The sequence below is a fragment of the Caretta caretta genome, chromosome 11 (assembly GCF_965140235.1).
Source record: "Caretta caretta isolate rCarCar2 chromosome 11, rCarCar1.hap1, whole genome shotgun sequence".
Lineage (NCBI taxonomy): Eukaryota > Metazoa > Chordata > Testudines > Cheloniidae > Caretta > Caretta caretta.
The window spans coordinates 33,161,684-33,177,727 of record NC_134216.1 but is presented as its reverse complement, the minus strand read 5'-3'; the positions used below and the strand labels follow the sequence as shown (position 1 = coordinate 33,177,727).

General features: G+C 41.0%; 1 protein-coding gene across 1 annotated transcript in view; it reads left to right on the top strand.

The window, feature by feature from the left end:
* Positions 1–16,044, top strand: part of LY75 (lymphocyte antigen 75) — an 84,541-nt gene that overhangs the window by 36,470 nt on the left and 32,027 nt on the right. The window contains 8 exon segments of the mRNA XM_048870232.2: positions 709–832; positions 2,044–2,079; positions 2,330–2,505; positions 5,230–5,294; positions 10,836–10,912; positions 11,816–11,952; positions 12,818–12,923; positions 15,009–15,169. Of these exon segments, the coding sequence (XP_048726189.1) occupies positions 709–832; positions 2,044–2,079; positions 2,330–2,505; positions 5,230–5,294; positions 10,836–10,912; positions 11,816–11,952; positions 12,818–12,923; positions 15,009–15,169 (882 nt within the window).

Here is a 16,044-nt window from a genome sequence, read left to right as displayed (position 1 = left end):
ACCCCTTCTCATTTAGTATTCATTGAAGGGGATGGTGGTCACTACCCTCTTGCCCTTATTTGCAACCTCCAGGAGCCATGGCCCTTCGCCCGAGAACCTCTCATCTAAAATATTAGGCTAATACATTTTTGGATGATAAGAAAGACTATCCCTAAACAAGTGTGAAGTGGGCATTGTGGCTTTTGTAACCGTTGTTTTCAGAATTACAAGAATCTGATCCTGTGCTGTCAGACTACAGGAAACAACATTATCTTTATTGTAGAAACCAGGAGGTGACATGGAGCTTTTTTATCTTGATTATACTCAGAAGAATCATGTTTCTGGGCCAATTCAGATTATTGTCCCTTCGGGGCAGATGTGAGAATCCTTTAAGGGGCAGTGAATATTACTCTATGATAAACACAGATAAAATCTGTGGATTGCAAAAAAAACCCAACATAGTATTGTAGTGAGCTGCAAGAAGAGATTTCTGTGAATGGATAAATTTTAAACTGATTGCTTCATAATTTCTAGTTGTTCAGAGATTATTTTTGAAGATGTACCTATATTTTATCATTTTAAAAAATTCAGTTAAAATTACAAAGGATTGGCAACAGGGTAGATGACTGTCATCATGGATATCTAAGGTATCTTATAAACAGTTTTATTGCTCCAGAAGTTTGTATCTAGTATACCAACACAGTTTCCGAACCCCCTACTTTTATGCAGACCACTCGAATACCACGGAGGTATTTTTGGAGACTTCATTTCCATGACGACAGACAATTGGATTTTTACTTAAAACCTTTTCAGTGTGATGCTAGACTTGAATGGGTTTGCCAGATAACAAAAGGTAAGCTGCATTTACATCCGTTTATTCATCTAAACTCACCTGTTTTTTGTTTAAAATGTCTTCAATTACTTCTTTCACTTTGTCATCATTAACAGTAAACCCAGGATCTCTGACTTTAAAACAAACATCTCAGAAGGCATTACAATAATCTTGAGACCTGGAGTCCTTAGAATGTGAGAGCGAGACTTGAACTTTGTGTATTTTAAATATATAGGAAGAGAGAGGCTGTCACACTGGGACTGCTGTTTATTATCAACTTGAAAGGGTGCTTGATATAGGAAGTGTAAGGTTGAAGTATGAGTAACAGCTGGGATTATATTCTCTAAAATTGTGTGATCACAATTTTTGGTTGTTGGGTGTCTTTTTTTTCGTACTTGGTGAAAAGAAGGATATGAGCGCAATAAATTTGGCAACCAGTACTTTACCACATCCTCTACCCAACTGGCCATAACAGTACACAAGGCAAGGGGCTGAAATCCCTTGCATGTCTCATAGGCTTCTGTTCATAGAAATGTAAACATACAAAACACTCACAAATAAACTATTACTGGGGGAAGGACCTTGTGTCACTTCTCTATGGTCCAACTTTGCTTCTATCCCTTAAGTTCCCTTGGAGTGAGAAACGTGCCATGGGGAATGTAAATACCTTAGTGTGGTGAGGAGATATAGATCATGGAGTTCCAGCATTTATGTGCTTTATTTAAAATGTATAAGCAGTATTTATAAACAAAAGAAAATCCCATGGATAGCTAATTCCTCCAGACTTGAATTTGGCCTCTAATCTCCTTGTAAGATATTTGACTTGGGTCTCCAGAGTAGCAAAATACACAGAAAAGGGATTCTCTGGTGAGGGTGGAGAAAGGATGGCATGTGGGTTCTGCACAGATCCACTTGTTTTTGTGAGGAGTTAGAAGTTTTAGCATCTAGTAGGCTTGGCTTCTTGTAATTATTGTAGTTGGTCAGAAAAATAGCTTTTGGAGACACAAAACTTTCCTTGACTTGTTGGAAATTTTCAGTGAAAATGCCAAATCTTAGTGCCTATGTGTGGGGAGAATTAGCATTATTATTAGTGTGAGCTTTGGTGCTTACACATTTCTAATAAAGAGAAAAAAATAACTTTTAAGTCTGATGCATGCAAAGCTCTCATTGGTCAGTGAAGTACGTGTATCAGGAATGCAAGATCAGTGATTGTTTCTTTCTCTCCTGAACAGGTAGTACCCCAAAGACACCAGAGTGGTATATACCAGGTAAACAGATTTAGTTTTTGCATACATTGCAGTTACTTTTGTCTAGTGTTTCTCAGTATATATCCTTTCTGATGTTAGTGAAAATCATGCTGACACACAGCCAACACACTCAGCTCTCATTGATTTCAGTGGGAGATGTAAATACAGCTCCTCTCAGCATCAGGCCCAGATTGTCCAGCCCTTTCCTTTTCTGAGTGTAATTATTTTTCAGGATTAATGCCATGTGTATATGTGTGGCTTTCTTCCCCAGATGTGGATGGAATTCATGGACCGCCACTTGTTATTGATGGAGCTGAATTTTGGTTTGTGCCAGATAAAAACCTGAGCTACCAAGAAGCTGCTCTCTACTGTGCAAACAATGATAGTGACTTAGCATCTGTGGACTCTTATACAAAACTATGGGCACTCCTAACCAAAATAGAAAAGGTAATGAAATACATTGTACCTCAGAAATTGTCTTTGTTGCAAGTGTTTCCAATATAAGAATGTTAATGTTTTTTCTCTTAATTTTTCACTGACATATAACCCATAATAGTTTTTAAAATGCCTGCAAAAGGAAAAGTTTACTTGAAAGAGGAAATAATCAGTTTTGTTTTAATCTCCTTTAAAACTGCATTTAAACATTTAAATTTAAAACAGCCTGTTAAAATAATCTTAATAACAGAACACAAGCTCCAAAACAGCAAGGAGATGTTATGAAAAGATTACCATAAATATTCCATTGTTCATGGTTCAGCCAGAGGTGTAACACTGTATAGTCATTTTGTATATGTGTGTTCCAACACGGGGACATCACATCATTATCTGAATGAGAGGAGTATATGAAAAACCAGCAATAGACAGATGTGATCAGTCTCTGTAGGGCAGAGAGTATAGTTTATGTAATCAGGAAATTAGCTGTTCTGTGGGAATCATTTTTAAAAAAAGACTTCAGGGTGACATACCTCAGTTACTGCCTTTTTTCAGTGTCATTGAGACATCACATCACTCTTTATTTATTGGAAGTTAACAGGGTCCCCTCATGGAGTTTCCTTAGAATTGTTCCATTAGGATTAAGATGGGATTTGCCCCCAGGAAGAAAAACTCGTGAGTCCTACCCTCCAATTTTGCAGATCCTTCATGGTCCACATGGTTTTGGAGGATCTTCTGGAGACACAGGGTCATCCACAAGAAGGTTCTATGACTTCACCAACTTTGGGTACCTTGCAGCTGTGCTCTGGTTCTCTGGCAGCAGAGGCGATGTGTGAGAGCAGGGGCACATGGGGTCATGTCCCCCCCCATCCCCCCATTTCTGCCTTCCATTTAGCACAGAGTGTTTTGAACTCTGGGCATGCCCCACAGTTTGAAAACTGTCCTCCTGCCAGGAACTGGCAGATCAGAAGCTGGTGGAAGTCGCCCAGCCCACTTGGGCGCCTGTCTCTCCACACTGGCCACCTCCGTCAGGCCACCTCCGCCACCTCTGCACAGCTGGGTGCTCCCCAGGCAGGGCAGGCAGCACAGCCTGGGCTGCACCCGAAGGAGCCTGGTGTCAGCTGGCAGTGCACCCTGGAGCTGTCCCCTGTCTGCAGAGCCCGGCTACCATGAGATGCTCCCTGAGGTGCTTGCTCACCATTACCCTAGTGCTCCTGGCTCTGCTGCTGCTCCTCAGCCCAGAGGTGACACATGGGGTGATCATGTGCCCCCCACCTTCAAGATTATGTGCCCCACACACCTTTAAATTGTGCCCTCCCCTCACCATCAAGAGTTATGCGTGGTCTCTGCCTGGCAGTGTGACTCCACTGGAGTTGTTAGGGATACTGCCTGGAACCCCTTTTTAAAGATGTTTACCATAGCAGAGGGGGCTCTGTTTCTCTGTGCAGTGGTGGGAGAAGAGGCACATCAATTCAGCCCGCCTCATTCCACCCCCCCCCCCCGCAACCCACAGAAAGGCTTCCTCACAGCCTGGGTGAAAGAGAGAGTAGTTCTCTTTACCTTCTATGTGTGGAAGGATAGCTCTATGCACAGAGGTGTCCTATCACTGCATGTATCCTAAGGGTATGATCTGGCCCCTAAGAAAGTTTTCATTATAGTATTGTACTTTCATTTCAATTAAAACCATTTTATTCTTTATTTTAAATTTTCTTCAGTGCTCTTTGCAATGCAAATATTACTTCATTGTGCTGGCACAGAGGTTCCCTTACTTGTCAAGGGGATTTTGATGGTCCAAAGAGCACTTTCTATTGGTCCACAGAGAGCTAGCTCTCACCCTTGTTTCCAGGTGAGAGAAACTGTGTAGATGGGAGGAAAAGATTAAGGGCCGGATCCTCAGGCTCAGTGCACTGCTTTTTTCCCCTCCTTTTCTCTGGGTGTTCTCTGGGTGTCTTAAAACCACCCTTGATTCCTCCCCGTCATCCTGCACTGAATGCTACTTGGCTGGGCCAGAAGATCCATCCCAAAATGAAGTACGTAAGGCAGTAAGATTATCTTTGTCAAAAAGGTCAAGAAACTTATCGCACTAAAGACAGCTGCAAATACATAAAATCTGTCCTTATATTACTTTTCTATCTAAGTAATTGCTGTAGTTGCCACAAAGATATTATATGATCTTGAATGGGAGAATAGATGGTACATGCTTTTATGAAGGATAGGATGCACAAGATGTGAAAATGTCATTAATATCACTATTAAGATGTGACCTACTATGAAAAAAATTGGAGAACCCCTGTGTATTAGCACATGAGAACCCAATGTTGAAACTGACTAACCTGATTTTATGATCCCAACTGAGTGAAATGTAAACATTCAAAATATAATAAGCAGTGGGAAAATATATTTGAATGTAGTATTGGTTTTAATAATAAAGAACTATTAGAAATAGATTTGAGATATTAAAATATCTGACCTGATAATGCCCCCTTTATGAACTAGAATTTGAGAATTCCCAGGGCATAGTCTATAGCCAAGACCAAGAAGTTAGTCACTTGAATTTTTGAATCATTTACAAGAATATTACTTGTAAGTTCCAGTCCTGCTTCTGTTAAACCATTTACATCAAAAGGAATTTTGCCATGAGGGTGGATGAAGGCCAGTGGTCTATCTTGGGATATTACATTATACATGGTGGTAAAATCTAGTTGTTTATATTTTTTGTTTGTTTTTTTATTTTTGCAGTTGTCAGGTGCAGAACAGAAGTGGTGGCTGAAATCCATGGATCATGGAACTAACCATCATTCACCGTATGTACTCTATTTGCAGGCAACATTATTATAAACTTTTGTTGACATTTCTTGTATGGGGAAAAATTTAGTGAAATAAGTGATTTTTTTAAATGACTATTGAATGATCCCAAGTTGTTAACAAAGCTCACTTCTGACAGGTCATCTACGAAAAGCATAAATAATTCTTTGAAAGACCTTGTTAACAAAACCACATTATCTGATAATTCGCAAAAAGAAAAGGAGTACTTGTGGCACCTTAGAGACTAACCAATTTATTTGAGCATGAGCTTTCGTGAGCTACAGCTCACTTCATCAGATGTTTACCGTGGAAACTGCAGCAGACTTTATATACACTCTTTTTTCCTTTCTCTTGTCTTCCCCCTTTTTTTATCTACACGTGGCCTGCACTTTTCCTTGCCAGGTCAAATTTAAAGTCTGGAGCACTGACGGAGTCTTTATTTCTTTTGGTAAAGAATTTAGGATACTGGGGATCTTGAGTATAATAAATAATCAACAGAATATATGTGTAGACTTAATACTTGAACTAAGGACTTAGCAGCTAATTCAAGCAGGAATATTGTCAGAGTGCTGTTCCCGCTACAAAGAATAGCAACATCTCTAACACCTAAATCAGTAATAATAACACTTAGCTCTTATATGAGGCTTCATATATGAGGATTCAAGAAGTCCCTAACAGCAGAACAGACGGAGAATAACTGCACAATGGAGGTGAAACTATTGTGTAATGTTACAACTACTGCGAAGGTGGATGAAGGCTGCAACAAATAGAGGATCTCCAATCGTCACGGTGCCCATGCCATTGGTTTCAAGTTCTCTTTCTGTCAAGGATAGTGTGGTGACTGTTGTGCACCAGTGTCCCCACTTTAAAAGAAGTCCCGCACAGGCATCTTCCAGTTTTTGGGAAAAAATAACATTTGCACAAGTCAAAAGTCTGGTGGCGATCGGCAAGTGGTGACGGGAACAGGACAGTGAAATCAGGAAATTCCTAGTTACAGACTGACACACAGGCGGTGGGTGTGTGATACAGTTTTCTTGCTTGCTTGAGGATTGAGGCGGGTCAAATATCTTGGCAGCTGCATTCACGACTGAGCAATCCTTTTTAGGATCCACTCTGCTCACCCCACTTGGGTAGGGGGTTAGAAAAGGTACCCTAAAAATAGTCTTGCCTCTGTTTTTCCTTGCTGGATAGCTGCATCCATCAGGATCACCACCCCAGCGGTCAAAAATGTAAGAAACTCTTCAACTTGGGAATTTGGAACGTACATACCCTGATGGACAACTCAAACAGCAACCGACCAGAGCAAAGTACAACCATTATTGCTCATTAATTGAGTCGGTTTGACATCGATATTGCTGCTTTGTCCAAAACTAGAAGAGCTGATGAAGGACAGGTGAGGGAGGAGAAAGGAGGATACACCTATTTCTGGAAGGGGAAATCTATAGATGAACCCTGATTGCCTGGAGTGGGCTTTGCTATAAAGAATAAGCTCGTAAGGTGCCTCTCTGAGGTACCTGTTGGCATCAATGAGCGGTTTATGACACTCCGATTGAGGCTTGCAAAAAATCAACAGGCAACTATTTTGAGTGCCTATGCACCAACACTAGATGCTGATGAGAATGTAAAGGAAGGTTTTTATTCTCAGTTGGAAACCATTTTATCAGAGACCCCTACAGAAGACAAGATCATACTTCTGGGGGATTTCAATGCATGTGTGGGACGAGACGCAGACCTGTGGAAGGGAACAATCAGGAAAGAAGGAGTTGGCAAAAGCAATTCAAATGGAATTCTGCTTCTGACCAAGTGTGCTAAACATGAACTTATTATTACGAACACACTCTTCCGACAAAAGGAAAAGTTCAAAACATCTTGGAGACATCCACAGTGAAAGCATTGGCATGTCCGTGACTACGTTATAGTTCGTGCCCGAGATCATAGTGACGTACTTCTCACAAGAGCAATGACAAGTGCTGATGACTGTTGGACTGATCATCACCTTATTCTATCCACAATTTGGAGGCTGCAAAAGAAACAGGTCAGGCACAAGTTGAAGATTCAAGATTTGAAGGACCCTATTAGCATGACCACTTCCAAGCAGTCTTAGAAGAAAAGCTCCCATCAGCGTTTCCAGAAGAAATTTAGGAACACTGGAGCCATTTGAAAGCAGTAATCATCAATGCCTTCAAGGAAACCATAGGCTACCAAACCAGAAAACATCAGGACTGGTTTGATGAGAATGATGCTGAAATTGAGCAACTCATTAATGAGAAGAGAATGGCTTTTCATGCTTGGCAGAATGACATAAATTGTAATATAAAGAGAGAAGCCCATGCCAAGGCGAAGGTGGAAGTCCAACGTAAAACCAGAGAACTCAAGAACAAATGGTGGACTGAGAAAACGCAAGAACTCCAACATCTCGCGGATATCCACAATAATGTGATTTCTTTAGTGCCACCAAGGCTGTTTATGGGCCAATTTGCCATTGGTATGAATCCTCTTCTCTCTAAGGATGGAACCACACTTCTGAAGGACAATGAAGCCATCAATTCTCGCTGGAAAGAACATTGTGAAGATCTCCTTATCCGTTATTCTGTAGTTGCAGATGAAGTCCTTGAGCAAATCCCTCAATGACCATTTAAAGATGAGCTCGGAGACCCTCCTAATTTGTATGAGGTATACAATGCCACCAAGCAGATAAAGAACAACAAGGCAGCAGGTCTAGATGGGATCCCCACTGAAATCTTTAAAGGCGGTGGACCAGAGCTAATTCAGCAGCTTTACCTGCTTATCCTTAAGATCTGGATAAAGGAGGAGATACCCAGTGAAATGAGGGATGCCCTGATTGTCACCCACTTCAAGAAAGGGGATAAAGCGATTGTGGAAATTATCGTGGTATCTCCCTCCTAGCCATTGCATGCAAAGTTCTGGCGCAGATCCTTGCAACTTGCCTTCTGCCCGTGTCAGAAGAAATTTTACAGGAGTCACAGAGTGGTTTCCGACCATGCCGTGGAACTGTGGATATGATCTTCACAGCACGGCAGCTGCAAGAAAAGTGTCGGGAGCAAAACCAACCACTGTACGTGGCTTTTATTGATTTAACTAAAGCCTTTGATTCAGTGAATCGCCATGCCCTCTGGACTGTACTCTCTAAGGTTGGATGTCCTGATAAATACATCAGTGTCCTAAAATTGCTTCATGATAACATGAAAGCAACTGTTCTGAGCAGCACTGGTCCCAAGAGTGAACCTTTCAAAGTACAAACAGGAGTAAAACAAGGCTGTATCATCTCTCCAACCATGTTTGTGGTTTTTATCACCGTCATTCTTTACCTAGTTGCTGGGAAGTTTACAGCTGGCATTGAAATCACTTACAGAATGGATGGAAAGCTGTTCAGGCTAAGCAAGCTGAAAGCCAAGAGTAAAGATCTATGCAACATCTATTGTGGAACTTCAGTATGCTGATGACAACGCAATCTTTGCCCACTCTGAGAAAGATCTTCAAACTTTCTTGAATGTGTTTGTCAGTGCTTATGCATGTCTTGGTCTCACTCTTAATATCAAGAAGACTAAAGTGCTCTATCAGCCCTCTCCAAATGAGGTATTACATGCCCCATCTGTCAAAATCAATGGAGTGGCACTGGAGAATGTCGATCATTTCCTCTACCTTGGTATTTTCCACTGAATGCATCTGATGAAGTGAGCTGTAGCTCATGAAAGCTTATGCTCAGATAAATTGGTTAGTCTCTAAGGTGCCACAAGTCCTCCTTTTCTTTCTACCTTGGAAGTCATATTTCATCCAAGGCAGATATTGATGCAGAAATTCAACATCGCCGGAGCTGAGCCAGTGTAGCTTTTCCTTGTTTAGGGCACACGGTTTTTGAAGATCACGACATTCAAACAGACACCAAGCTCCTTGTTTATCAAGCCGTTATTCTCCCAACACTATTGTATGGGTCCAAAACTTGGACAACCTATAGAGGCTTCACATCTTCAAAGTGCTTTGCAGACATTGTCCCCAAAGACTTCTGCACAGGCATAAGTCTTTGAATGGCCATGGACTTAATATGTTAGTGGTATCATTAGAAGCCCTGAATGCTTGAACCCTGGTTCTAACAGTTAACACTTTCCGGTTCCTATTTCAGATGTTTTTATTTGTGATTTTTAAGCCTGCCCATGTAGCCCATTAATGACTTGAGTGCTGAAACAGGATTGGAGGTTTTTACATTATTTTACTCTTCCATTTAAGAAAACAACAAAACCAAAAACATTCATCTTGTAAGTTAAAAACCAGGAACAAAATATTTACATATAGAGCATATGAAATTGGATAAGTCATCCTTTGTCCTCGTCTCTGCTTTCTGCCATGGCCAGCCACAGGAAGATAACCCTAGGTTAGGGGATCCTTTGATGTTGTAAAACCAGGATAAGGCTCCTACACCACCACTCCTCCCTGTGGCTGGCTTGAGAGTTCCCCGGGCTTCTTTATGCCTTTGGGATCACTGGTCCTTGGTGCCATTGGCAGGCAGTGTAATTTAGAGCAGCCTTCAGGCTGCTTCTAGTTTATGGCATAGCCTGGCACAGGGTTGATCCAGGATCAGGGAAATGCAGAGATGTCTTACAGCAACCTTTTTACAATTCTCCTGAGTTGCATTGTGTGCTCATCAGCTGCAGCTAAAGAACAGGGCCTTCCTGTCCAAGAAAATCTTAGGATGTGTAAGTAGCAAAATGCTACATTTAAAAAAGAATACTTTTAGAACAGAAGAATGTAGAATCTATAGTTTGTTATCCTTGCGGTGCATGATAATGTAGGAGGGGTTGCAGTAGGGACAGACAGTTAGACAGGTTTCAGAGTAACAGCTGTGTTAGTCTGTATTCGCAAAAAGAAAAGGAGGACTTGTGGCACCTTAGAGACTAACCAATTTATTTGAGCATAAGCTTTCATGAGCTACTGCTCACTTCATCGGATGCATACTGTGGAAAATACAGAAGATGTTTTTATACACACAAACCATGAAAAAATGGGTGTTTATCACTACAAAAGGTTTTCTCTCCCCCCACCCCACTCTCCTGCTGGTAATAGCTTATCTAAAGTGATCACTCTCCTTACAATGTGTATGATAATCAAGGTGGGCCATTTCCAGCACAAATCCAGGTTTTCTCCCCACCCCCCCCCCCAACAAACCCACTCTCCTGTTGGCAACAGCTTATCTAAAGAAACAGACAGTTCCTTAGTGTACAGCCTGAGTAGGCAGGCAAAGCTCCTGTTGTTTACCTTCTCTGCAGGGTTGATTTGGTCAGTAGATCCATGACTACACTAATCACTACAGATCTGCTGACCCTACCGCCCACTTTCCCCTACACTAGCCCTCTCCCTAAACCTCCTGCACATTAGGGCACAGGCAACCCCTTTATAAGTGTAAGCCCTTGCCATTTTCTCTCTTCCAAGCAGCAGAGGCATGCTAGTTCTGCTGCCATGCCCAGGATTTTCCCCTAAAAGAGCATCTTTTTGTCAGGGATTGACTCTGAAATGTTTGTATCTAGTTTACAGTTTTTTCCACGTTTCTATGATCGATTCTGGAGGGATTGTTGGTATATTTCTTCGAGGAGCTGGTATAAAGGTAAGGTTGTTCCTTTATTATAAAAAATATTAGCTCTGTCCAGAATGCAATATTGAATACAAGATCCAGAAGCAAATTACTTTTTCATCATGATCTAGATTGTTTTGGGGCATTTCATTTCTTCCAAGTGGCTGAGTCTGGGGGCAGCATGTCTTGAGGACATGAGGCAGGCCTGAGACAAATGGGGGTTACAAAATTGCCATGCCATGCACTTCTGATGTGAATCTGACTAATGGTTGGACAGAAACAGGTGAATAAAATAACTGATGTGCTGATTAAACTGTATTTGAAATTTTAATTTTTTTATTCTCAGCTTCACCCTATACCTGGAACAGCTTATGAACCCTTGTCAACCAATAGTCGTCCCTCTCCATCTTTCTATCCACCCTAATGCTCATTTCTTCCACAAATCCTTTATATGCTGGTCTCCTTACCAATGTTAGCCTGTTTTGGTCTCTGTTAGATGGTAAATTCTCCTCAACAGGGACCTTGTCCACTTATTTTTGAAGTTATGGTATTATGGGCTTGACCCAATGCCCATTGAAGTCAAGCATTACATCAAGCCCTGTGGGACAGATTCTGATACCCACACTTACAGTGAATATGACTTTATTCCACACTTCTCCACTGAAGTCAGTGATACCACTTGTAGAGTAAGGTGCTACTTAAAGTGAGTAAGGTTATCAAATCTGGTCCTTTATTATCAATACGATATTTTCTCATACAATCATTTAATTTTTTATGCTTTGTTCTACTGTCATTTTAAAATACTTTACTTTGCATAATTTGCAGCTGTATGTTATAGTTACATAGGACTGTCTCTTCCCACAAGTGTAGGTAGTACCTAGCACATCATAGTCATTACCATAATGCAGATAATGACTTTATTTATATTTCCTACAGACTATTCAATAAACTGCAATCTGAAACTGCCCTTCATATGTGAAAAATCTAATGCATCCTTACTGGAGAAACATGAGCCAGAATATCACCCCCCTAAAGGTGGATGCCCTAAAGAATGGATTCTGTTTCAGAACAAGGTAAAAGGGGAATATAGGACAATCATCATTAGCTGCATTATGTCAACCTAACTTTGTAGCATAGACTAAGCCTCACTTTCAGTCCAGAGTGTTTAAACCAGATCCCTCCTTTGCAGAGGACTCGGTAGCCCTCAGCCCCAACCCCTCTTCTTCTTTCAGGTGTCCCACAGCTCTCCTTCTCAATGTTTGCATCTCTATCAGGTTCCTTCTCCTGGGCTCATGGGTACAAAAGCCCTTGTTCTTGGGATCTGCATTAATTCAGGATAGCTGATGCCTTAAAACCAGGTTCTTTCCCAGCTGCCTCCCCCACTTTGTAGTTCAGCTCTTTTTCTCCCTGGGCTGAGAGAGATTAGCAGATGGCAATCCTTGCCCTCTTGTGAAAGGGGAGGCAGCTATATGCTGTTCTCCTTCTCCAGGCTCCTCCCACTTAGCTGGGAGAGAGGGGAGCCTTGTCCCACCCTGCACTACAAGGCTTCTGGGCCTTTAAAGAAACAGTAGCCTTGGTTTCCCCCAAGCATTAACTACGTCTCTGGGACCATCTTCCTCTCTCCCAACACCTGCCTCTGCCCTTCTGTAGGCCTTCATCTGCTCCAAAAGTCCTAGGAATCTTAAAGGAAAACAGGGTTGACTGACCCTACTATCCTTAAAGGGACAGTCACCCTGTTATAGGCACCTTGCTGAATCAGAGCCTGAATGCATTTATCTATAATTGCATTTCTAATATTTTCTCACAGAAAGCAAGATAAGTGAGGTGTGAGGGTTTTAGGGTCATTGGTTTATGAATTACAACTAAGATACAATAAATCTTAAAGAGAAACTGAACTCCTGCTACATTGCATAAGCTTTTACCATTTTTATTTTGCAGTGTTTTCTAAAGCTAGAACACAGATTTTTAAAATTTAAAGATGCCAATGAAGTATGTGAAACTTTTGGAGGCACTCTTCCATCAATCTCAAGCCAAGCTGAACAAGGTATGATGATAAATTCAAGGCTCTTTATACTATGTAGCACTTTAGACCAAAATAATATGTCAAGCACCTTCCCCAGTCTATGCAGCAGAACTGCACAGAATCGTGCAGCAGACTAGGAATTATGTGGCAGTGTTAATCTGATTGTAAAATCATTCAGTTACTTTGAGTCTTACTGAAATAATTCTAAAAATTCACAATAAAATAAATACCTATAACTAATGCCTTTAATTATTTGCCCTGTGTCAGAGGAATTCTGTCTGCCACAGAATGGGAAATGCACACACAATGGGCAAACCATGGAAAAAGGAAAAGAACCAGTTCAAAGACCAGTTTCTTTTCCTACCCTTGCATATGAAAGGAATTGGAAATTGTAAAGACTACCAGAGATTTATGACGAGTGGAGGGGCTGTGTCTGAAGCAGTTCCCAAACTTTACTTCATATGTTAAAACCTCATTGAGATGAATGCAGTGAAGAGAAGACATTTGCTGCAAATGGCTCTCTACAGATGTGTCTGACTACCTATCTGTTGAGAGAGACATCTGTTAATACATTTGTATTTGTGTAGTGGGCGGGTAGTTGCCTACAGATATGTCTGAAGAAGTAGCTCACAACAGATCTCCGTATTATATGTAGCATTATTTTTATAGGTAAGTGACCTCCAGCCAACTCAATTCAGTGCAGTGGAATACAGAAAGTAGACCAAGCAGATCACTTCAGTAGTTAACAGTGCGCAGTGGAAGAGCAGTTTTCTGCTCTGTCTCAGCATTGGGTATTGGGATGGACCCACACTGGAACTCAAGTGACTGAGACTGGAGCAATTCAGAACTCTTTTAGCCCTAGAAAAGCCTATTCTGCTTCAAACATTTCTTAACATGATTGTGTAAATGGAAGTTCATTTCAATTGATTGATATTTAGCATAATAAATTAGTCCTGATAACAGATTTCTGCCAGGCAAGTTAGTGCAATGGCAAAGCTGTGGTGGAGAAAGACAGCTCTGCCACAATTTAGGTAACCACCTCTTCCTGCCAGCCTTCCCTCCCTCCCTCATGTACTGTGGCCCTTTCTGTAGCTGGCTATCAGATAGTGACAAATCCTGAGAGGTTTTAACCTTTAATAGGTTTGTCTAGTTTAGGAAAAGAGTTTGGGACTAACCTGGAGCTAGCTAACATATAGCAGGTAGCTAACTCCAAGCTAGTCTCAATCTCTTTCCTAACATATAGCAGGTAGATAGTTCTAAATGTCTTAACTAACATTCAGTGCTTAATTTGTAATGAAAGAGGTGCTGGGGCTCAAGCAATTATTTTACATTCATAACTGACGTGGCAAGCCCAGAGGTGTCGGGGCTCTGAACTGCCAAACCTAGAGGTGCTGGGGCTCAGCCCTGGCAAGCCCTGCCACACATTAAGGACCGGTAACCTCACCCAATAGTGGGCGTTGCCATAGAGAACAAAGAGTGGCTGGTTTGGGATTCCTGAGTAGAGCCTTTCTCAGTTGGAACTGATCCTCTCCCTCTATCCTGACTTTCTCTGTTTCTTGGTTGAGTAAGTCAGACACATATTCAGTAAGTGGTTCTGTTTTAGAGGCATGCCCAGTCAGAGAGCGAGGTGTGTGGGAAGCAAGTGAGACTGTCCATGCCCTCAAAGAGGGCATGGAGCCCACTTTTGATGCTTCTGTGGGGAGTCAATAGAAGGTCTTACAGAACAGTAGGGAGGCACCGTCTGAAATTTGGGTAGAGACGCAAGGAGATAGGGTTGATGTCAGGGAGGGAGAGGAGGAGAGAGACAGAAACAAGTTAAACTCATCTCCTGGCCCTCAGTTAGACCTTAGCCTGTTAGAATGCTAATCCTTTCAAATGATTTTTTTAAATAATGTCCTTGTTGGATATGGAAAGGATGGAATGATAAAATTGCAAAACACTTAATACTCTATTAAAATGGCTTTATTGCACTTTCAAGGACTACGGTGGGAAATGAAGTAATGTAGATGGGGGTTGTACTATCTTATTTTATGCAAGCTGCTTTTCAAATGTTTACTGTGGTTTTCTAAATCATAGTATGTAAATATTTATTTTTCTGCCCAACAGATTTTTTAACATCCTTGCTTCCTGGTTTGGAAGAAAACATTTGGATTGGTTTGAAGTTTTTTTTCAGCACAAGGGAAAACAAATGGGTAGATGGCAGTAGACTGCTGTACGGTAACTTTCACCCATTGCTGAGAGGAACGCTAAGAAAGATTCCACTTGATGTAAGTTATTTATTTGAATATACAAATCCGGGTGATCTTTTGTCCTATAAAAAGTATAGAATGTTGGTGTTTTGGTAACTGTATCAAAATAACAAAAGAGAAAAAAAAATGTAAAGGACCCAAACCAAGAAATTGTATTCTTAATTGGCAGACATCGTGACCAGTAGTGACTGAGCTCTTCGTATCTTTATTTGGATGAGATGTTTTGAACACTAATTAATCATTAAGATGGAAAGGGATGTAAAAATTGAAATCTCTTTAGTCTCTGCATATCCAATATGTAGCTGAAGTGCCACGTTCCATAAAAATGTAGGCAGCAGAGGGATGTTACTATATAGTTTTTGGTTCAGTTATGTGCAGAATACATCCATAAACCATTATACATCATTGTTTTTGTCATAAATATAAAGGGAAGGGTAAACCCCTTTAAAATCCCTCCTGGCCAGAGGAAAACTCCTCTCACCTGTAAAGGGTTAAGAAGCTAAAGGTAACCTTGCTGACACCTGACTAAAATGACCAATGAGGAGACAAGATACTTTCAAAAGCTGGGAGGAGGGAGGGAAACAAAGGGTCTCTGTCTGTCTATATGCTGCTTTTGTCCGGGATAGACCAGGAATGGAGTCTTAGAACTTTTAGTAAGTAATCTAGCTAGGTATGTGTTAGATTATGATTTCTTTAAATGGCTGAGAAAAGAATTGTGCTGAATAGAATAACTATTTCTGTCTGTGTATCTTTTTTGTAACTTAAGGGTTTGCCTAGAGGGATTCTCTATGTTTTGAATCTAATTACCCTGTAAGGTATCTACCATCCTGATTTTACAGAGGGGATTTCTTTACTTCTATTTACTCCTATTTCTATTAAAAGTCTTCTTGTAA